The 22,248-nt window shown below is 37.6% G+C and overlaps 3 protein-coding genes across 3 annotated transcripts; 2 read left to right on the top strand and 1 right to left on the bottom strand.

Annotated features, from left to right (window-relative positions):
- The first annotated feature begins 1,606 nt into the window (after positions 1 to 1,606).
- Positions 1,607 to 5,148, top strand: LOC139780333 (uncharacterized). The gene is made up of 2 exons (XM_071718957.1): positions 1,607 to 1,934; positions 2,099 to 5,148. The coding sequence occupies exons 1-2, from the start codon at positions 1,607 to 1,609 to the stop codon at positions 5,146 to 5,148; spliced, it is 3,378 nt and encodes a 1,125-aa protein (XP_071575058.1).
- Positions 5,149 to 5,479: 331 nt separating this feature from the next.
- Positions 5,480 to 6,376, top strand: LOC139780332 (uncharacterized). Its single transcript, XM_071718956.1, has one exon. It carries the CDS (start codon positions 5,480 to 5,482, stop codon positions 6,374 to 6,376), a length of 897 nt encoding a protein of 298 aa, XP_071575057.1.
- A 12,771-nt stretch (positions 6,377 to 19,147) lies between these two features.
- LOC139780314 (uncharacterized) lies at positions 19,148 to 22,177 on the bottom strand. Its single transcript, XM_071718930.1, has 4 exons — positions 21,620 to 22,177; positions 20,327 to 20,715; positions 19,994 to 20,234; positions 19,148 to 19,846 (listed from the first exon to the last, which is right to left on the bottom strand). The coding sequence occupies exons 1-4, from the start codon at positions 21,927 to 21,929 to the stop codon at positions 19,671 to 19,673; spliced, it is 1,116 nt and encodes a 371-aa protein (XP_071575031.1). The 5' UTR covers positions 21,930 to 22,177; the 3' UTR covers positions 19,148 to 19,670.
- Positions 22,178 to 22,248: the final 71 nt, after the last annotated feature.

Raw genomic sequence — 22,248 nt, 5'->3', positions numbered from 1 at the left:
GAAGGGAAGAGAGAGAGAGAAGGGAGAGAGAGAGAGGAGAGAAGAGAGAGAGAGAGGAGAGAGAGAGAGAGAGAGAGAGAGAGAGAGAGAGAGAGAGAGAGAAGACAAAGAAGAAAGGTATGTATCTTAAATATTAATTTTCTTTTTATTTCATTATGATATTATACTATTGATTATCGTTTTTTATGAAAAAGAAGGATATTCACACATTATAAGAAAGAGAAAAAAGAGAGAGAGAGAGTTTTCGATTTTTGTTTAAAACAATACATATATTGCGTAATATATACATTGAAAAAAAATGTACGTTACCTGTTTTTTCATTTCTTAAGAAAAAGAAAGATATTCACACATTATAAGAAAAAGAAAAGAGAGAGAGAGAGAGAGAGAGAGAGAGAGTTTTCGATTTTGGTTTAAAAAAATGAAAATGTACGTAATTGCTCTAATTTTCGCAAATTTTGTTTCATTTCTCATGAAAAAGAAGGATATTCGCATATTATAAAAAAGAAATAAAGAGAATAGAATTAGAAATATTGCTATTATAAATTTTATTGCAATACGTATATTACGCAATATATACATTGAAAAAAAATGTACGTTACCTGTCTTTCCATTTCTTAAGAAAAAGAAAGAGAGAGTTGCTCTAATTTTCGCATATTTTGTTTCGTTTCTCATGAAAAAGAAGGATATTCGTACATTATAAGAAAGAAATAAAGAGAATAGAATTAGAAATATTGCTATTATAAATTTTATTGCAACACATATCTTAAGGAAAAGAAGGATATTCACACATTATAAGAAAGAGAAGAGAGAGAGAAAGAGAGAGAGAGAGTTTTTGATTTTTGTTTAAAAAAATGTATGTAATTGCCTTAATTTTCGCAAATTTTGAGATATCAGGTTGAATTTAGAGACAAAAAAAAGGTATATTTATTTCATTATACCTTATTGACTTTCTGTCTTTCTGTTTCTTAAGAAAAAGAAAGATATTTGCACATTATAAGAAAGAATAAAACATTATTTTATTCTGTTCTGAATATATTTCTCGAGATTTATTTTAAATAAATCATAAATTATTATCTGCATTATTTTAAACAGTGAAATTTGATATATATATCTACATATATATATAAATTAATTTGTTAATTTCTATTCTTTTAATTATTATGTTTCAATATACTATATTTAATTCATTAACTTACTTGAATTGTTGTTATAGCTTAACATAATATTTACATTTCTTAAATTATTATGTTTTAATAATTGTTATTTGTTTAATTTAGATAGAGACAGAAAGAGAGAGAGAGAGAGAGAGAGAGAGAGAGAGAGAGAGAGAGAGAGAGAGAGAGAGAGAGAGAGAAAGAAAGAGAGAGGGAGAAAGAGAAAGAGAGAGAAGGAGAAAACTGTAAAGTATCTTTTACGTTAATTTCGTATTTGCAGTTAATCAGGTAATTAGTTAGTTTCTAATTAGGTTTAGATTTATTGACCCTTTTTCTGCCGTTAAATATAGTTTATAACTAAATTTAAGGAAAAATAATTTAATTTTTGAGAGCGCTTTGTCACTTTTTATTAAGTCGGGATGGCAATTGATTTTTTAAATGTTAATGGGGAGATGGTACCTCACACTATTGTCCCCATTATAGGGGATGGAGCCTGCCTTTTCCGGGCCCTCTCCTATCTTATGTATAACACACAGTTAATGGCGAGGGATGTGCGTGAAATAATCGTGAGTCATGTGGTGGATAACTGGGAGGAATTTTCAATTATGTCTCACGACAGCTTGGGGAACAATTACAATAGCTCCAGCGAGTATCTCGATGAAATGTCGAAACTTTTTACTTATGGTGGTTTATGCGAGTTGGTGGCGGCTGGGCAACTTTTCGGGTTTGTTTTTGAGGTTTACCGTAATGGTGAGCTCTATGAGAGTTTCGGTGAGGAAGGTAACCCTGTTAGGAGAATACGTTTCACACAAGATATTTCTAAGGGACATTTTGATGCGTACGAGCAAAGTGAAACTGAAGAAGAAAACAATAAATCGTCCTTCTCTCAGCCTGACTCCAACTCAGATTTCGCAAAGCCTACATTTATACCAGTTCCTAATAAGGCTCATGGAAAACGTCGTACGAGATATACCAATGCGAAAAGGAGAAAGCAACTAAAAAATGCGTCAAGAAATATGTACAGAATAATCCTGAGGTGAATAGGGCAGCGGTGGCGAGGTACCAACAAAAAAATCCTGAGGTGATCAGAAGAGCGGTGGCGAGGTATCAACAAAAAAATCCTGAGGTGAACAGAAGAGCGGTGGCTAAGTACCAACAAAAAAATCCTGAGGTGCACAGAGGGGCAGAGTCTCGATATGAACAAAGTAATCCTGGAAGAAGAGTAGAAAGGCGAGTACTTCCGTGGATGGTTAAAGCTCACTCAGGTATGGCATATGATCCAGATGTGGCTTATGAGACAGAGAGCATTATAGCATTGGGAACTATGAGTCACAAGTGTAAATATTGCAATGCTCTTAAATGGAAGGAAGAGTCCCCTGGCATGTGTTGCAACAATGGAAAGGTGCAGCTTGCATCCTTAGAACCTCTGCCCGAGCCTCTATATAGTTTGGTAATGGGCAGACACCCAGAGCACGTTCACTTTATGAACAATATTAGAAAGTACAATGGCTGCTTTAGTATGACATCATTTGGCGGTAAGCAGGTTCTACAAGATGGCTTTATACCGACCTTTAAAGTTCAGGGGCAGGTATATCACTTGGTAGGAAGTCTGCTGCCATTACCTGAACAGGAAGCTCAATTTCTTCAAATTTATTTTGTGGGAGAGGATGATAGAGAAGTGCGTTTAAGATGCAGCAATTTTTCAGATGTCAAACAGGTATTAGTCAAAGAATTACAGAGAATGCTACATGACGTCAACAGCTACATAAAGGACCTGAAAACCACTTTAGATAAGGTATCTCCAAATTGCAAAAAGTTTGAAGTTGTTATTCATGCAGACAGAAAACCAGATGACGCTCATAGAGGTCGCTTTAACGCACCAATAGTAAATGAGGTAGCTCTGGTGATTGTGGGTCAGCAATTCGACAAACGAGACATCGTGCTGCAGAGCCACGATAACAAACTGCGACGCATCAGCGAGGTCCACCGGTCGTATGACGCCTTGCAGTACCCGCTCATGTTTTGCCGTGGCGAGGATGGATACTCGATTGCCATTCCTCAGCGAGACCCTCAGACCAAGTTGCAACTTAAAAATTTAGTTTCCGCAGCGAGTTTCTACTCATATCGAATTATGATTAGGGAAGGGGAAGTCAACCACTTGGTGTATTTCCGTTCGCTTTTTAGTCAGTTTCTGGTTGACATGTATGCCAAAATAGAGACAGAAAGGTTGAATTATATTAGAAATAACCAGGCGCAGCTTAGGGCAGAAAGCTACATTCACCTGAGGGATGCCGTGGGAAGGCAGGATGCTGACGTTTCTCAGCTGGGTAAAATGGTGGTGCTTCCGTCATCTTTTACTGGAGGACCTCGCTATATGTATGAGCGGACACAAGACGCAATGACATACGTCCGCTACCACGGTCGTCCTGATCTGTTTATCACTTTTACCTGTAATCCAAAGTGGAAGGATATAACAGATGCATTATTGCCTGGGCAAAAAACTCACGATCGACACGACATTATAGCTAGAGTATTTCAGCTTAAGGTTAAAAAAATGATGGCTCTATTGAATAAGAGTAGTCTGTTTGGAAAAGTGTGTTGCTACATGTACTCTGTGGAGTGGCAAAAGCGAGGTCTGCCTCACATACATATATTGCTGTGGTTAGAGCAGCGTATCTTCTCGGATATGATCGACAAAGTCATCTGTGCGGAAATACCTGATCCTTTAAAAGATTCTCTTCTACACAATATTGTTAAAGCCAATATGATTCATGGTCCATGCGGGGGCTTAAACTACAATTCGCCTTGCATGAAAGAAGGCAGGTGCAGCAAGAGGTATCCGCGAATATTTAAAAATGATACTCAGACAGGAGGTGATGGATATCCACAGTATCGGAGAAGGTCTCCAGCTGATGGTGGCTACACCGTAGAAATCAATGGAATAGAACTGGACAATCGTTGGGTGGTGCCGTACAACCCTGTATTGTTACGTATTTTCAATGCTCATATCAATGTGGAATTATGCAATTCTGTAAAGTCTATTAAGTACATTTGCAAGTACGTGAACAAGGGAAGTGACCAGGCGGTTTTTGCCTTGGAGAGTGAGAAGAATGAGGTGAAGATGTACGAGAATGGGCGGTACATAAGTAGTTCAGAGGCGGTTTGGAGAATTTTGGCGTTCCCAATACATGAGAGGTACCCCTCTGTCTTCCATCTCAATGTTCACCTTGAAAATGGTCAGCGTGTGTACTTCAATTCTATAAACTTAATTGAGAGGATAAATAATCCACCTCAGACAACACTATTGGCTTTTTTTGAACTTTGCAAAACTGACGAATTTGCAAAAACTCTCTTGTATTATGAGGTTCCTTCATACTATGTGTGGAAAAATAATGAGTTCGAGAGAAGAAAGAGGGGGAAGGATGTGGATGGCTGGTTAGGAATAAAGAAGGACCACGTATTGGGAAGAGTGTATACCATTCATCCAAACAATACTGAGTGTTATTATCTGCGTTTATTGCTACATGAGATTCGAGGTCCAATGTCTTTTTTAGATCTGAGGACTGTGAATGGTGTCCTCTGTCCCACATTCCAGTCTACATGCAAAGCATTAGGTTTATTGGAAGATGACAAGCAATGGGACAATACCTTAGAGGAAGCTGTATTATGTGATTCATCTTTAAAGCTGAGGGAGCTTTTTACAGTGATGTTGGCATTCTGCCAACTTTCTGAACCTCTGAGTCTTTGGGAAAAGTATAAAGACAGCTTCTCAGAGGATATTATGCGACAGGTAGAGAGAGAGTTGAAAGGTAGTGCGCAGAACATGATAGATGAGGTGTATAATAGATGCTTGGTAATGATTGAGGACGCAGTGATGGCTTTGGGAGGACAGGAGTTGGAACAGTATGGTCTGCCTCAGCCAAAAAGATTTGGAGGGGTATTGGGGAACAGAGACTATTTGAGGGAGACAAACTATGATGTAACGAGGGTATAACGAGGGAATAACGAGGGTATAACGAGGGAATAACGAGGGTTTATTGACAGATGAGCAATTTGTTGTCTATCGGCATGTTCTTAGTAGCGTAGAGTCAGGAGATGGTCAGGTATTTTTCTTAGATGCTCCAGGTGGTACTGGGAAAACCTTTCTTATCAATTTACTTCTGGCGAGGGTAAGGAGAGAACGTGGAATTGCCTTGGCTGTTGCATCGTCAGGTATCGCTGCTACGTTGTTGGAGGGAGGGAGGACCGCTCATGCTGCTTTTAAGCTTCCTCTGAATTTAATTCAAACAGAAACACCATTGTGTAATATTTCAAAACAAAGTAACATGGCTAAAGTACTACGCGATTGTAAGCTCATTGTTTGGGATGAAAGCACTATGGCACATAAGGGGGGTTTTGAGGCATTGAGTACAACCCTCAAAGATATTAGGGGTAACGATGGAGTAATGGGGGGAGTGACCGTGCTGCTTGCTGGAGATTTTAGACAGACTTTGCCGGTAGTACCAAGAGGAACTCGAGCAGACGAAGTCAAGGCGTGTGTAAAGAAATCACATTTGTGGTCCCTTATTAAGAAAATCTCTATCAGGAAGAACATGAGGGTACACTTAAAAGGTGATGTTTTTGCAGGGCAATTTTCAAAAATATTATTAAAAATTGGAGATGGAGAGTATTCTGAGATTGAAGGAAAGGTGATTATTCCTGCAAGTTTAGGTTTAGTAGTAAAAACCCTAGAGAGCCTTATTAATAAGATATACCCTGATATTGCGAATATCAAAGAGAAATCTATGGATTGGCTGAGCGAGCGTGCCATTCTGACCCCTAGGAATGATAAAGCTGGTGTCATTAATGACATTCTTCTTAAATCATTTGAAGAAGGAGAAATGAATTACAGATCTGTGGACTCGGTGGTAGATACAGATGACGCGGTTAACTACCCAGTAGAGTTTCTTAACACAATGAATCCTCCTGGCTTACCAGCCCATAAACTTTTCCTTAAAGTGGGAGCACCAGTGATGTTGTTGAGAAATTTGAATCCGCCAAAACTTTGCAATGGCACAAGGCTTCAAGTGAAGGCTCTATACAGAAATGTTATCGAGGCCACAGTATTTACCGGCTGTGCACGGGGAGAGACGGTATTTATACCACGCATACCATTAATATCATCAGAGTATCTTTTTGAGTTCAAGAGGTTGCAGTTCCCATCAAAGTTTGTTTTGCGATGACTATCAACAAGTCTCAGGGGCAGTCGTTAAAAGTAGCAGGAATTGATTTAAGTGAGGACTGTTTCTCACATGGGCAGTTCTATGTGGCATGTTCGAGAGTGAGCTCACCAAACAGTCTTGTGATACTAGCGCCTGAGGGGAGAACCACTAATGTGGTATACAAAGAAGTTTTAAAATAGAAAAAAAAGTCGTAGATATTTTTGGAGAATTTTAAAAAGAAAGTCATAATGTATTTAAAGTAATTAAATACGGGAACAAAGCACGGATTTCTTTACAGTGGAATAGGCCTACTGGGGAAACCACTAAAAAAAAACGCATTTACAATAGTACCTCAAGGGTGATGCGGAAATCTATTGGCGTTAAATGTAAATATACGCTATTACCTATTTGTGTGTCTTATTACATATGTCCTCCGGGGCGAAGCCCGGGTAACCAGCTAGTTAAAATATAAATAAGTGAATTTGTACGATTTCATATGCTGAAGAAAATGTATTTTTTATATATATAAAAGAATTGACTTAGACACTTGTCGAAATAACTGTATTATAGTTTACGTAAATTATAGTTTGACGCGAAATAATTTCATGAATAATAATAAAATAAAAAAATAAGAAAATAAGGTATATAAATAGTATATTGCACTATCACATTGTATTATGTATTGCATTATCGTGGGTGTACACACCCGTCTGCAATCGAGCACAGAAATCGAGAAAAATGAGGTCGGCGGCATAATTGCGTATTATTATCAAAATTATAAACAGGCATTTCAATTAAACACGTTTTTGTGCGAGTACAACGCCCATCCGTTGGAACAAAAAAAACCAAGTAATAGTATCATTAATTTCAAATTCAACAATAAATAAAATCCAAGTGGTACGTAAAAAATAAAAAAACCTAAGTAATAGTATCTTTAATGTAAGGATCAACTCGATGGGATGTCAGGATAATAGAATTAAAAGTGCTTATTTTTAAACAGTTTATTTTAGTTTCGTTACACACGATTCGATACGGTAGGCACCGCAGCGCGCAACCGGAGACGGTCTACCTCACTCTTTCGCGGTTCACGATCGTCTGTCCGCGCATTACAATCGGAGCAACGAGCTCCGTGTTCGGCTCTGATCACACCTGTCCGGCGTGATGTCTCCTCCCGACATTTCCGTAGGTCTGCCAGCTACGGTGCCAACGTGACTAATCTTAACGGGTTTCTTACAGTTCGGCCCTTCTGACACGTCATTCGTCCCGAATGAGGCGTGTTAACAAAAATTAGTACTCTTTGGCTGAAACGTCAAAAATAAAAATTATTTCGATTAAGCGATATTATTTCTTAACTCACTACACGTCCTTACAAACTAATAAATCGATTTATTTAGATCCTATATTATTCGTCGCTCTCGGGTGTAAACGTCACAGGTTTCACCCACGGTTTGAGGCAATCGGGCGACAGTATATTGTCGTACGGTCTCGACGATAAATTGAAACCTGGTACGTCTTGTACCACGTATCTATTTTTATTTAACGCTCTCGCAATCATGTATGGTCCCTTATAATTAAGTTTACAATTCTCGGTTGGTTTCACTTGTGTATCCAACGAAGCTGTCGCTTCTTCCGCAATTTCGTAATTCTCGTCCCTTTTGTCGGGATCAAAATGTATTTTTGCAATCGAATTTATTAATTCAACTATCGCTGCATCAACCTGGTTCCGTTGATCGTAGCCTAATAACAATTTTAACGGTGACATTTTAATAGCTACGTGTATTGTATTGTTTATAACATATTGAGCTGTACCTAGATGAGATTTCCAATCGTGTGGTTCTTTTGCCGTTTTTTTTTTTTTTTTTTCAACGACGTTTTCATCTTATCATGGTATGCTCTTATATAACGTTATTAATCATATCGCCCGGTACGGCGAATCGAGGGCGATTATCGTCTTTTTTATAAACTAAATCGTCTATCAGCTCAAATTTATCATTATCTTCGAACTCGAGGTTTTCCGCTATTTCCTTCAATCTATGATCGCGCAGCTGTTTGAATTCTAATTCGCGCTCTAGCGGTAAAGCCTCTACCAGGCCAACGTGCCTGCTGAGTGCATCTACATGTATCATTTGTTTGCCCGCGCGATGAGCGACCTTAAACTTATACCCCTGCAATCTCAAGGTCCATCTAGCTATCTTCGGGTTTAAGTTCGCTTTATTAAGGGGGTCGTCTACTTTGTCGGGTAAAAAAATCGAAATCAAGTCTCCGTGATTTCCAGGAGAAAGAGGAAGGTGTATTATATGGTCCAGGCATTGCCGAATAATCGTAAGTAAAGTTATTTTCGTATAATACGTTCTCAAACTTTTAAACGCGTTTTTCTCAAAACAGTATTTTTCAAAACGGTACCCATGATATCCCAAAAAGTTTTCAACCGATTTCGCTGAAATTTTGCACACATCTCCTGTATACGCCTAGTTTTCGTCAGAACTAGAATAATTAACATATGTTATATAGTTTTTTTTATTTTTAAATTTAAGTGTCAAAAAATATACCGAAAAATGAAACTTTTTTTCAAAACGTTGGCAAAAATTGAAATTTCAATATTTTTATTTGGTTCTAGTTCACACAATAGCCACACATCCACAGATTAAGAGGGTTTTTTTTTTTTAGGATGAACTGGAGATCCGGAATCGTGGGTACTGTTCAACAACTTTTTTTACGCAGCTGTCGTCGGGGCGCTCTACAGCGGATTCTTGGCCATATATCAACTTGGAAAAATTTCTAAATACTCTTCAAATATCAATAAATATGATGTACAAGTTTCAACAAAGTGTATTCTTATGATTCCTTACAAAAAATTCTCAAAAAAAGACCAAAAAAACAGCCTCTTGACTAGACGACCCCCTTAACCGCGTGCACTAAGGCGTTACAATCGGTCACGAACCGACGGCAAATTCCAACCCGTATAGATATATATGGAACCTTTCCATGGCTTTGACAATCGCTAACATTTCCAACTAGTAACTATGATACCGCATCTCCGCTTAATTGGTCGCTTGACTATAATAGGCGATTGGCGCGCAAGCACCCGTTCGCTGCTTTTGTAAAAGCATAGCTGCTAGCCCCAGCGTGCTCGCGTCGGTATGCAGTTGTGTTTCCGTGGACGGATTATACAAAGCTAACACAGGATATGGGGAGGTACTGCGTTTTATAATCCCTCTCTTTAACAGATCGTCTGTTATGTTTCTTATTTGTTTTCGCTCGGCCCACGCGAAACGCCTCGGAGCATAGGCGTAGGTTGAGTGGTCTTTCAGTGCCACTTTTACTCTATAGCCGTCGTCTGATACTGGAACAACTTTACTTTCTATATTCTTTAACGATTTTAATTCAAGTTTTACCTCATTATCGAAATTTATGTCTAGGTTATCGATTATTTCATCTATTTTACTAGAAGTGCTGCAAACCGCGTCTCATGGCCCGAATAGTTTAAGCACTTCTTGTCGTTCTCCTGTTGAAGGGGAATACCATACGGATAATTTGTGTTTTCCTAAAAGATCGCGTCCTATCGCCAAGTCAACATGCCGAGAACTTTCTCTGATCACGTGAAGTTCGACGTCTAAGTCAATATCCGGGTATTGTTCCAATATCAGGTTCGACCTTGCTATACCCAAAATCTGTATCGGCGTATTATTGAGAGCCTTATACTCGATTGTTGTCTTAACTAACGGCCCTGAAGAGCCTTCGAGAAATTTCTTATATACATTCTCGCGGACAAAGGAAATTGAGCTACCCGTATCTATTATTGCGGATAGTTTACATCTATTCGAATTGAGCGAAATAACCGAAAACGGTTGTTCGAAATAATTAATTCGTCTACCTGAATCGCTATCGACTAACGCTACCGTGGTTGAGTCCTCCTCTTCGAGTTCCTCCTGCACGGCTGATACTGCTACGGCCGCCGGCGTCCCTCTCGAGTGTGGCCTGTCGTCTCTCTTGAATTTCGGGCACTCGTAACTCTTATGCCCCTTGGCTTGGCACCTGAAGCACGTGATTCCTTCTCTGCCCGGCTCCGTATCCTTATCCTTGGCTTTGTCCTTGTCGTTGTCCCTTCGGGGCATTTTACTTCCCTCTCTCGTCTGCTTCTGGACTTCCGTCTCACCTGAGGCACTAATAATATTCTGCATTAGTTGCAGGAATAAATCGACGTCTTCCGTGCCCAGCGCGGCCGCCGTTCTCGCAGAGAGCGGCTCCCTATGCCGCTAATAATTAAATGTACTTGTTCCTTCTCCGTTAAATCGAGCCCGTACATTTGGGCGAGCTTGTCTGCTGCATACTCTAGAAAGGTTTCCTTCCAATGGTTCCACCTACGTGCTTCAATTTTCTGTATGGCCACGTGGAATAAAACTCTGCGACGAAATCTCTTCAATATGGCTTCTCTGAAGCCCGTCCACGACTCCAGCATCTCTCCTGAGCCTATCTCGAACCACTTCCTTGCTCCTTTTGTCAGCTTACTGGTGGCCGCCAAGTATTTTACGCCTTCTGGTGCCAAGTGTATTTCAGCTACCTTCTCTATTCGTCGAAGCCATACTTCGACGTTGTCTGTCTCCGCTCCCGAAAACTCTGGAATCTGCGTCGCTAACAGATTCACCGCATGTGCTGACGAAACCGAGGCCAACGGTAACAACTGACTTCCCTCTCTGAAGGCACTGGTGTTCCGCTCGTCCGCTAGTTCGTCCGGTCGATTCACTCCGTTTCTCTGGCCATCGACAACCGCAGCCGTCAATTGCTCCAGTAGTTGTTGCTGCTATTGCAACTGTGCCACGAGGTGCGCACACCATGGCGGCATCTCTTCGTTGTCTCTTCGCCCAACCGGCGCAATTTCTTTCCGAATTGCTCCGGGCCCCATAGGTGTACCCTTGCTCTTCACCGGGGGTGTGTTCTTACCTAGCTGCTCGCTTGTGTATGTTTTTTCTCCATGTACTCCATAATGAGTTCGATGTAGCGAGCGTGCGTGATTTCTTCGGCAGTGGTTATGCCGAGCCGCCTCGCTTCTTCTTTGATTTGCACTAACGTTAAACCTTCCAGCCGCTGTCGATCCATGCTTCTCTGGGCTCTCGTTCGCACCATGCACTCACGATCAAACATACGCCACGTAAGTGGCCCTCTTTGAGAGTAACGCGAGCTGAATCCCACTTCTGAGTTGTAAGGATCAACTCGATGGGATGTCAGGATAATAGAATTAAATGTGCTTATTTTTATACAGTTTATTTTAGTTTCGTTACACACGATTCGATACGGTAGGCACCGCAGCGCGCAACCGGAGACGGTCTACCTCACTCTTTCGCGGTTCACGATCGTCTGTCCGCGCATTACAATCGGAGCAACGAGCTCCGTGTTCGGCTCTGATCACACCTGTCCGGCGTGATGTCTCCTCCCGACATTTCCGCAAGTCTGCCAGCTACGGTGCCAACGTGACTAATCTTAACGGGTTTCTTACACAACGTTCTACGTAATCGTTATAAAACGTAGTGGCGACCGTAATTTACGTACGAGTGAGTACATTTTTATAAATTTATCATGGCACAGACCCGATGTCCGGTCACAACGTAACGCACAAACAATTTTGTCTGTAGTCCAAACACGAAATCCGTGATGTGAGCAGCGTTGTCTGCACTCTCGGTCCTCCGGTAAACTTTTGAACGGTGGAAAAATTTCTTCCAGATTATATATGTTTCTGGAAAGTAGTTGACTCAAGTAACAAGTCTTTTCTACGCCTCTGCAGTAGATGTAGCGTACTTGTCGCGTAATTTCCCACAGATGTAACGTGAAACATTTAAGATTGGTTTCACCATCGAACCACTCGATATCATGATAATTTCGCGAAAGCCAGTTATTCTCACGTCTAGTCGTTTCGGGTAGATCGTCATATGGATAGGGTGGCGACATAATCCAGTGTCCGGCGATCGCTGCATTAATCGCGACAACTGCGACTTCTTTCGGAATACACTTTCCGTTGACATCACGGAAACCTTGTATATCGATGACCAAATCCATAGTTCAAAATGCACTCTTAATTTTTTTCAAGCGAAGCGTCGACGTTCGTGTCTCGAATGAAACTGATAGCGTTTTCTACTGGAAAAACTAGTGCAACACTGGTGCACACTGAGTGCAATTTTATTGTTCCACTGTGAAAATCAGTTCACATATTTTCAGCGTTTAATGTTCTGCTGGCAAAATTGGTGCAAAAAAATTGCACTGAGTGCAACTTTTGCTCCACCATCTTTCGAGACGGTGGAAAGAGCCAGTGCAAATTGAAATAGAGGTTATGTTCGTGCTTTATGTGTATTTATATGGTATGATATACAATATTATATTACATTATTTTAATAAACTCTATAACAATAAAATTGTTTTTAGTTTTAAACCTAATATATATAATAGCTGTGCAGTGCATGATATTAACATTTAAACGTTTAAAAATCTTGAAATGTTTAAAAACATAAATAAATAAAATGTTATTATAAAATAAGCAATTTAAGTTCGTATAATTATTATGTGTGTTTTTACTCTCAGGTAAAATTATAAAATAAATAATGCCAGTAAAATAGGTGTCTTATTAGAATTATTGTCTACAAGTAGTAGCAGCGAGGAGGATGAGAATAAAATTTTGCTGTCGCATATACGCAATTCTATTCCAAAAATAAGAAATTATATTAAAAATGTAATTAATGAAATGTCTGACAAACAGGTAAGTTGAAACTCCGCATATTTTTCATAAAAAAAATTGAATTCTATTATTTTTCAAGTTTAAGGAAAGATTTCGTTTAAATCGAACTACAGTTTACGAAATTATTAATGATTATGAGCAATCTCAGCCATACCTAACTGATAATACACACGGAGGTAGTACTCCTATATCAGCTGAAACTCAAATGGGATTTTTGTTGAAATCTATTGAAGAAATAAAGAGCTGCAATCCGACTATAAACAATTAAAAATAAACTACAATGAGCTTTTTGAAAAATACACGAAAGCGATTAGTCATACTAACCCAGCACAAAAAATAAAGTACGTGGTAAAGTTAAAGAATAAAGTAATAAAACTACAAGAGAAGTTAAACGTCATCCGCAAAATGTTGCAAAAACAAAAAAAATTGCAATAATCAACGCGTTAGTACCCTGCTAAAAATGTCCGATTGAAACCGATTGAAAAAAGTTCAATCCGAAAAAATTTATTGAAGTTATCTTTATATAATATTTATACATCATCAAATAGTCATGATACGTGTATAAGTAGCAGACAGGATAATTCGGGCATGCTAGATGGTATTACCTTTCGTCCCGAAGGTAAGCTTATTCATGTGCAGTTTTACACTGTAAAAAGCAAGAATGTTACTTTTTCTTGGTTAGATTCAACTTTTACTTAGCTTTTAAATAATTTTATCCAACTAAAAAATGATTATGTTAATTATGATATAAGAAGTTTCGTTGTCTATACTAATAAGGAATATCTCACAAAGGACAATAAATTAAACAAAAATAGAAATGCTAAACCTTCTGCCTTTGGAGATTTATCTTATCTTGAATTTGATAACTTTGATAAGTTTGATAAAACAGATCCTAAAGTGCTAGACTTCCCTTATGTTGTCGCAGGTAATTGTTTTAAATTTTTACAAAAAACGATAGATAGCCTTTCTAAACAAAAAGTTTTTGAAAATTATGATGAGCTTAATATAAAATCCTTTTTAGCTACACTAACTTTTGCAATTGGACAAAATAAAGAAAAACTAGCTGAAATTCTTCGAAGTCAAGAAGACAATAGTGAATTGAATCCTGATATATTACACGAGATAGCATTATCTAGAAAGTCCTCTAGGAGAATGTATTACACTAGGAAGGATGAAAATGCTTCTTAAAGATACAAAGAACGGCAAATTTAGTTATCAGGAAATTCGAGAGGAAAAGAGCACTGAAAAAGACCAATTCGTTCAAGCAGTTTCTTATAGTAAAGTCACGTGTGGTTTTAAAAAATTAAGAAGATTTTTAGCTACAAAGGAAGAAGATCATATGTTTGATGTTTTGTATAAAGGTGGAGTTATACGTAATGTGTCCAGTATTTTGAGTAAAGCAGGAGCTAATGCTAAAACAACTTTTGAAGGCTTATATAACCTTTGGTTTGATGATGAAGGAAAGAAAACAAAGTATTTAGAAGCTCTAGAAAAAAAGGAGTAGATCTAGTGCGTATGTCCAGTATTTTGAACGGAGCAGGAGCTAATGCTAAAACAGCTTTTGAAGGCTTATATAACCTTTGGTTTGATGATAAAGGAAAGAAAACAAAGTATTTAGAAGCTCTAGAAAAAAAAGGAGTAGATCAAGTTCGTATGTCCAGTATTTTGAACGGAGCAGGAGCTAATGCTAAAACAACTTTTGGAGGCTTATATAACCTTTGGTTTGATGATGAAGGAAAGAAAACAAAGTATTTAGAAGCTCTAGAAAAAAAGGAGTAGATCTAGTTCGTATGTCCAGTATTTTGAGTGGAGCAGGAGCTAAGGCTAAAACAGCTTTTGAAGGCTGTTCCGTAATTTCATCCGTCGCGATCGCGGATCAATATCGCACACGCAGCGCTATCTCTTAGCCGCCCTCGGAGCGAGATGACTTCGCGCCGCACCCCTGTCACCCTCAAACCGTGAGGGCTCTCTCGCGACACAGTATCGATCTCGTCACGCCTGAATCGCGTGATCCCGAAGAAAACCGATTGGCTGACGCGAGTGTCGTATGCCCGAGGATTCCCGAAACGGGACCGCGAGAGTTCCGGTCTCTTCAGTAGTAGTAGTAGATCAAACGACGACGTTACACGCGGTAGCATATTCTCCGCTGTGCACACGTTACATATCGCGCGGTTGTGCACCCAGATACTCGTCTTCTCGTTTCACGCGGCCTTACAACCCGTCGTGCATACGCTACTCAAGTCGCGCCTCCGTGCGCCCGCAAGATCATCGACACGCTTGGTCGGTGGATAATTTGAGGCTCAGTGCGCGTATCTCATCGCGTTACTCTGCGCTCGCTCAAACATCGCCTCTCTGCGAACATTGTAAACCTCAGTGCGCGTTACTGGTGCATCTTATGCACACGCGTATACGCTGCTCCAGCAGTTGGAGTACGCTCATAGATCACCGTAGCAGTTCGCTACCAGCAGACATTCAAAGTTATCACGTGATTCGTTGCTCGCGCGCCTACCGGCATCACGTGTACACCGCGCGTAATTTTCACCATACAGGTGACTACACAATACATTGACTAACGCGCCCGTTGTAAAGGCGCTTTCAAATAAAACTTGTATTGTACTGACTGACTATTAAAGATTTGTGTCTGTCTCCACGAAACTCAAGTGTCTTATTCTAACTGCACGTCGGATCCCTGTCGGGGTCGAACTCGGCATCTTTCGCTAATTGGCGAACCGGAGCAGGGATCGGCAAAAATTCTGTTTTTAGTAATGATATCGGCGGTTATTTTTAATTAATTAAAAATAAAAAATTTGAATGTTTTTAATTTTAATTAACACAAAATTGGTAATTAATAAAAAACTAAACTCTAAATTTAAAATAATTATTAATTGATTGAAAATATAATACTCTGTCTGAAAAATTAATAAATAATCAGAAATATATTGCTCATAATTTAAAAATTGGCAATTATATAAAATAAATTGTCAATTTTTTTAAAAATTACTCATTTAGAAAAAAATATTTTTAATTTTTTGAAAAATTAGTAGTTTTTAAAAAGTAAATTATTTGAACAATTAGTATTTATTAATTTTGTAAAGTATCCGTTTTTAGGAGTATGTTAATTGCAGTAGAAAAGAAACGATGACGTTAACTATACTAAATTATCTTTTTCATACTGAAAATTCGTGTTTTTGGGGAAAATTTGCAATTACTAGATAAACTATAAACGTGCTTTGCACGCTCCACTCAACCCCTTCCCCCCAATATAACAATTATAATTTAATCATAATAATAATTATAAACAAATAATTGTGAATTTTGATTCTATGTGTCCATATACGTATTTTTCTTATTTATTCAGATATTTCTTGATATAAGTAATTTTTAACGTTTCTAATTTGACGTTGGTTACCTAGAAAAACTTAATAACTGAATCAAATAATCTCACTCTAGATAAAGCAACATATATAATTTTGGTTGATTAAACACATCTTTTCTTCAATCACACTAACTTTATCAAACATTTAAGCTCGAGAATTATTGTTTTTTTTTTTTCACAAAATTATATTTTTTAATATAAATAAAGTTTAATTGTTTATTATCGACTTTCTTTGAATGTTTTTTCTGTTTTTGTATTGCTTCTTTTAAAAATTTCATATATACAAAAAAGGTTAAAATATAAATTTTTAAAAATTCGCAAAATTTGAGTCCGCCATATTGGATTTATTTTTTGGAATTTTTAAAATTTGTTACAATATGCAAAATCTACACCAACAATACCACGTATATACAAAAAGGTCTAAAAAAATATTGATAATAAAGTACTTTTGAATCGGGGGATCACTTTTCGGGGGATTACATTGGATTTTTTTATAAGGGATTACATTAATAAAAGATTTTCAATTTTCCACCGAGATGACTGGAAAGTACAAGTAGCGCTAGTAAAGGCCCGGGCACATAAAAAAAACTTAAGCAGTAAGCAAATCAGCCAATTATAGTCAAGAACTTAAGACATAACGTAAGCGGTGGCGAATCAGTATCGTTGATTTCCTTACTGCTTATGTCTTACTGCTTAAGTTTTTCTATGTGCCCGCCCTTATGGAAATGTGCCCTTCATTGCCATTAAAAAATGCCATTGAATTCCCATTGTTCCAGACGCAATGGAAATAAAGGCATTTTTGCCAAAGATAAAAAGTTCCACACAAAATCCCATTGGTATTGCCGTTGGTATTGCCATTGGCATTGCCATTGGTATTGCCATTGGTATTGCCATTAGTATTACCATTGGTATTGCCATTGGTATTGCCACTGGTTTTGCCGTTGGTATTGCCATTGGTATTGCCATTGGTATTAACACTGGCAATACCAATGGGATTTTGTGTGGAAATTTTTATCTTTGGCAAAAATGCCTTCATTTCCATTGCGTCTGGAACAATGGGAATTCAATGGCATTTTAATAAATGGTAATATTTTGTCTTTAATATTACCATTACCGAACTGACTCGTCACCATAACCTCATCCTACCACGTTCTCTAAACACTTCTATACTACTTTTCTCTACTTGCATTTTACTATCTCCCTTCATTCTCATCGCATCCCCTACTTACACCCTATCTTTCCATTATCCCTACTTGCCACATACTAATCTTTAAACCCAGAAACAAAGCTAAAATCGCACAACGCACTTTCACCGCTACCATTCACACACGCGCCATCTAGCATATACCAAGTCCTATTTTGTCTTTAATATAAATGCCTTCATTTCCCATTGCCTTTGGTTCAACAGACAGTCTATTATAATAGCTTAATAAAGCATATGATCTTTCATTGAAATATTTAAGCGTATTTAGAAAGTGGACTTACAAGGGAACGGTCGGGGGTGTCCGAGACCGATTTGGATGCGCTTTGGATATGTTGTTGAGCATCAAAAAATATTAGACTCGTATTTTTTTTTTGCGGCTTATCTCGACGTTTATTAGTCGAAAAAACCCGATTTAGAACCTACCCGATTTGGATGCGCTTTGAATATGTTGTTGAGCATCAAAAAACATTAGACACGTGTTTTTTTTTGCGGCGTATCTCGACGTTTAGGGGTTGAAACAACCCCTCGAAAATAACGGATTTTATAGTTTTTAGCGAATATCTTCGAAAATATAAGGCGTATGAAAAAAAGTTTGGTACAAAAGGTTTATGGCTTTTTGTGCTCTTTACAATGGCGTAATCAGATTTTTCAAATTTGTCACATTTTTTAATTTAACCCCACCCCCACCTATTATTTTTGCCAAATATAACAATTTTTCCAACGCAAATTTAAGAGCGTCAAATGCCAAATACATCCATGTGTATTTTTATTATGATACCATTATTCGATTTTTGGCAAGACGAGATGATATGTGGTATAGACGTCGCGCTGTAGGTAGGTGTTGCGTTATTTCTGTTCAAGTTGCGCCGTACGCTTAAAAATTTGCGTACCAAATTTGTTTAATGTTCCTTCATTTATATAGAAAGTTTAAGCTCGATTCCTCGAGTTGGAGCATTTACAAAATTTTAAAACTTATAAAATAAAATAAAAAGTCTAAGACACTCTATAAATATTATAAGCTTAAATGTTTTGTTTTCTGACATCAGATTTAAAAAATTTTTTTCTTATTTTTTAATTCGGGTCAAAATTTTGAATTTCAAAAATTTATAACAAAATTTTGGCTGGTATAGAAATCTAAAAAATTCTGAGTTTAGTTGAGCAAATACAATAACAAAAAATCATGGGACAATTAAATTGGAACTGGTCAGGGTCAAAACGTTTGCCGAGTTGGCAATATATAATGCCTCATATATGTAAGGAACTGAATGTTTATTGCGATCTGGATCCAATATTGTAATACTGTCATGGTATCCACATTATATGTAAGCTCGTCGTTTAAAAAAAAATATATATATATGTATTATTGATCTTTTTGATAACAGAATTATAAGAATTCTATAGTATATTGTTAGTTACATATAAGACTATTTTTTATACGCACGCGAAACTTGTCATAAATAGTTCGTATATATATATATATATATATATATATATACGATATATATATATATGTTCGTCATGTGCGAAATTATGTAATAAAATCGTATAACAAGAAGTAACGAACTGTTTATGACAAGTTTCGCGTGCGTATAAAAAATAGTCTTATATGTAACTAACAATACTATAGAATTTTTATAATTCTGTTATCAAAAATCAATAAAATCACAGGAAAATAAAATAAAATCAAAACAACTGATTATAAACAAAATAAACACTAAATAAAAACATATATATATATATATATATATATATATACGAACTATTTATGGCAAGTTTCGCGTGCGTATAAAAAATAGTCTTGTATGTAACTAACAATACTATAGAATTTTTATAATTCTGTTATCAAAGATCAATAAAATCACAGGAAAATAAAATAAAATCAAAATAACTGATTATAAACAAGATAAACACTTAAAAAAACAAAATAATAAAATCAAAATCAAAATGTAAAGAAAAACTCAAGTTCCGATGATGCTGCGGATCGATTCAGAATAACATGTCCCGCTGATCATTACTGTGCTTGATCCTGATCTAGTATGTGCTTCATGATGGACTTTCCAGTATTTGGTTCTCCGGATTTCTTGAATCCGAAGCCGTTCAGTTTTTTAGCTTCATATTTCAATTTGCCTTTCATCGCATTTTTTATCTCCGTCTCTGTTGACCCTTGAATCTGCTGCTGTACGTAATCTGTAAAAATATTGGCATTTTGTAATACAAACCTGACAATTAATTATGTCATCAGAATCAGTTATTTTTTATTTGATTTCTATATACATACAAAATAAATGTCTAATATATAAAAACAGAATATATGTATATAGAATCATGGATTACCAATGATGGCTCGGGTTTTCAACGGATCGAGTTGCTTCTTCTCTCGAACCTCGCCGCATTTGTTCCGACTTTTGAGCATATTTGCAATTTTGCCTGTAAGAGACGATTCAGCCATCTCCGATGGTGAGAATATTACAGTCATCAAGTCTGTTGTTAACTTTGAAACTTTTGACGGGTGGCAGTTTTGCAACGCCTTTTTCGAGACGAGTACCCCGCCAAAGCTGATGCATTCCACTTGTTCCTAATATAATAGAATACAATTAAAAACTGCTAATGTAAAAGTGGAGGATGATATCCAAATAAAATATTTTATAACATAAGTATAAAGGTTACGTTTAGCTGAAGTGATTGCTGCAGGATTGGATTAGTCACATTCTCAATTGCGACTTCGGTTTTGATTACCATATCTGAAAGAGCTATGGCATTTTCCGTCTCTGTTGCATCAATGGTACTATCACTGACGATCTCCATAGGGTCAAGAAGCTGTTCAGCAATAATTTTTATGTTTTCTTTATTGTCAGCTTCTGTTCCATCGACTTCCATACTCGAATTATCTATATGAAGCGAGGATTTTGATCCTTTCTCAATCAATGAATTGTTATTTTTTAGTCCAGCACTCGAAGGTTTAGAGGTTACAGTGTCAAGATGCTCTGCGAGTTCTTTCTTGGCAGTTCGTATCATAATTAATATATTACGTGTCTCCTTCGACATTCCAATAATATCTGAAACAAATCCAGTTATGTGGTTAATATAATGCAACTACATCTGCATGTTTGTGATATTTACAAATGTAGTATATCGACTGATCTCTTTCGCAAGGTCGTATCTCGATTTTACGCAATTTAATTTTTTGAAGATTATCTGCTTATTACTGTTAAGATACGAGGAAATTTTGACAACTATAATTCATTTTTAGTTAATGTTTACACCATTGAACGTACAATGCATGCTGCTGGTAACATAAATTTATTTAATGATAAAAGTACACGTTGAGCGCGATATGCACACCGGTCGCGCGTACCACAACGACGGGCAATTGTCAATTATAACAATCGTTTGTGTCGTTTATGCGTTTCGGACGTCAACCTTTCTCAGAGGCACTCCACGTTTCCTTATAATGTACATGTAATAAAATAAAATAAATAGATAAGAGTTGATGACGGGGCGAACTCAGAGCGGATCGATCTACTAGTTTGGCGGATTGTTAGAGCGACTTCGGACAACGAAAGCGTCAACAAGGCAAGGGACGACATGCGCCAGAAGGACAAAGCGAGTAAGCAGCGATCGTTAGATTCAAAATCACAGGGCAAGACGACACTGTCAACAACCACACAGGAGCGACAGTGTTACCTGTGCGAAGGACAACATCTCATTTATTCGTGTAAACAATTTCTGGGCTTATCCGTTGAGGATAGAATCCGGGAAGTCAAGCGATTGAAACTTTGTCTCAGTAAACTATTTCAAGATACGATGTAGACACTTGGCTTCCAGGTTGCCAGAATAAGCGTTTAAGCAGAAAAACGGAAATTGCATAAAATCGAGATACGCAACCTCGCGAAAGAGATCAGTCGATATAATACAAGCAATGAATCAATGAATAAATAAGATATATATATGTATACTTACGGGGCGAAGTAGCATTCATCTCGAGCAGCTGCCTATTTTGCTTCTGCAGAAATTTATTGTGCTTCTGCAACTTCGCAATCTCTTGTTTGAAGTCAACATCACTTTTATTAGTCGTCGAATCCAATGGAAACGATGAAGAATGCGATGAGTGTGATGTCGACGCTTGCACGTGGCACAACAGCTCTTGTTGAGCCTTCTCCAAGGATTCGAGTTTTTTCCTTTTCAGATCAATTTGTTTCTCTCCTTTTTTCACTGGTTTTTCTTCTTTTTTAAGATTCCTCTTACTGTTCAACGTTCGTCGTGGTGCCATAATTTCAATCACGATTTTATATATATTGTTAGTAACACTCGTATTCTAGGATGATCGTCGTTCTCGCTATTACTCTGCAGCACTCGCGTTCACGTTTGTTCACGTTCTATAGGGAACACACTTGACGCTTATTATTCCGAACGCAGCTCGTGTGTATATACATACATATATAAACGCGTGGTACAAAGTTCGGCGCTCGAGAGCCGCGTCGCGTACGCGCACACCATCAGACTTCGCGTGTTTATTTAAATTCGCTACATAACGAATTTTGCAGTGCAGATAAAAATTATGAATTCGGGAAAACGGTATCGAAAATATT

The sequence above is a fragment of the Temnothorax nylanderi genome, unplaced genomic scaffold (assembly GCF_030848795.1).
Source record: "Temnothorax nylanderi isolate EJ_2023f unplaced genomic scaffold, tnyl_v1.0 TNYL_tig0271_pilon, whole genome shotgun sequence".
In the NCBI taxonomy this organism is placed as follows: domain Eukaryota; kingdom Metazoa; phylum Arthropoda; class Insecta; order Hymenoptera; family Formicidae; genus Temnothorax; species Temnothorax nylanderi.
Note: the sequence above shows the minus strand (reverse complement) of the source record. Positions and strands in the feature narration are given on the sequence as shown.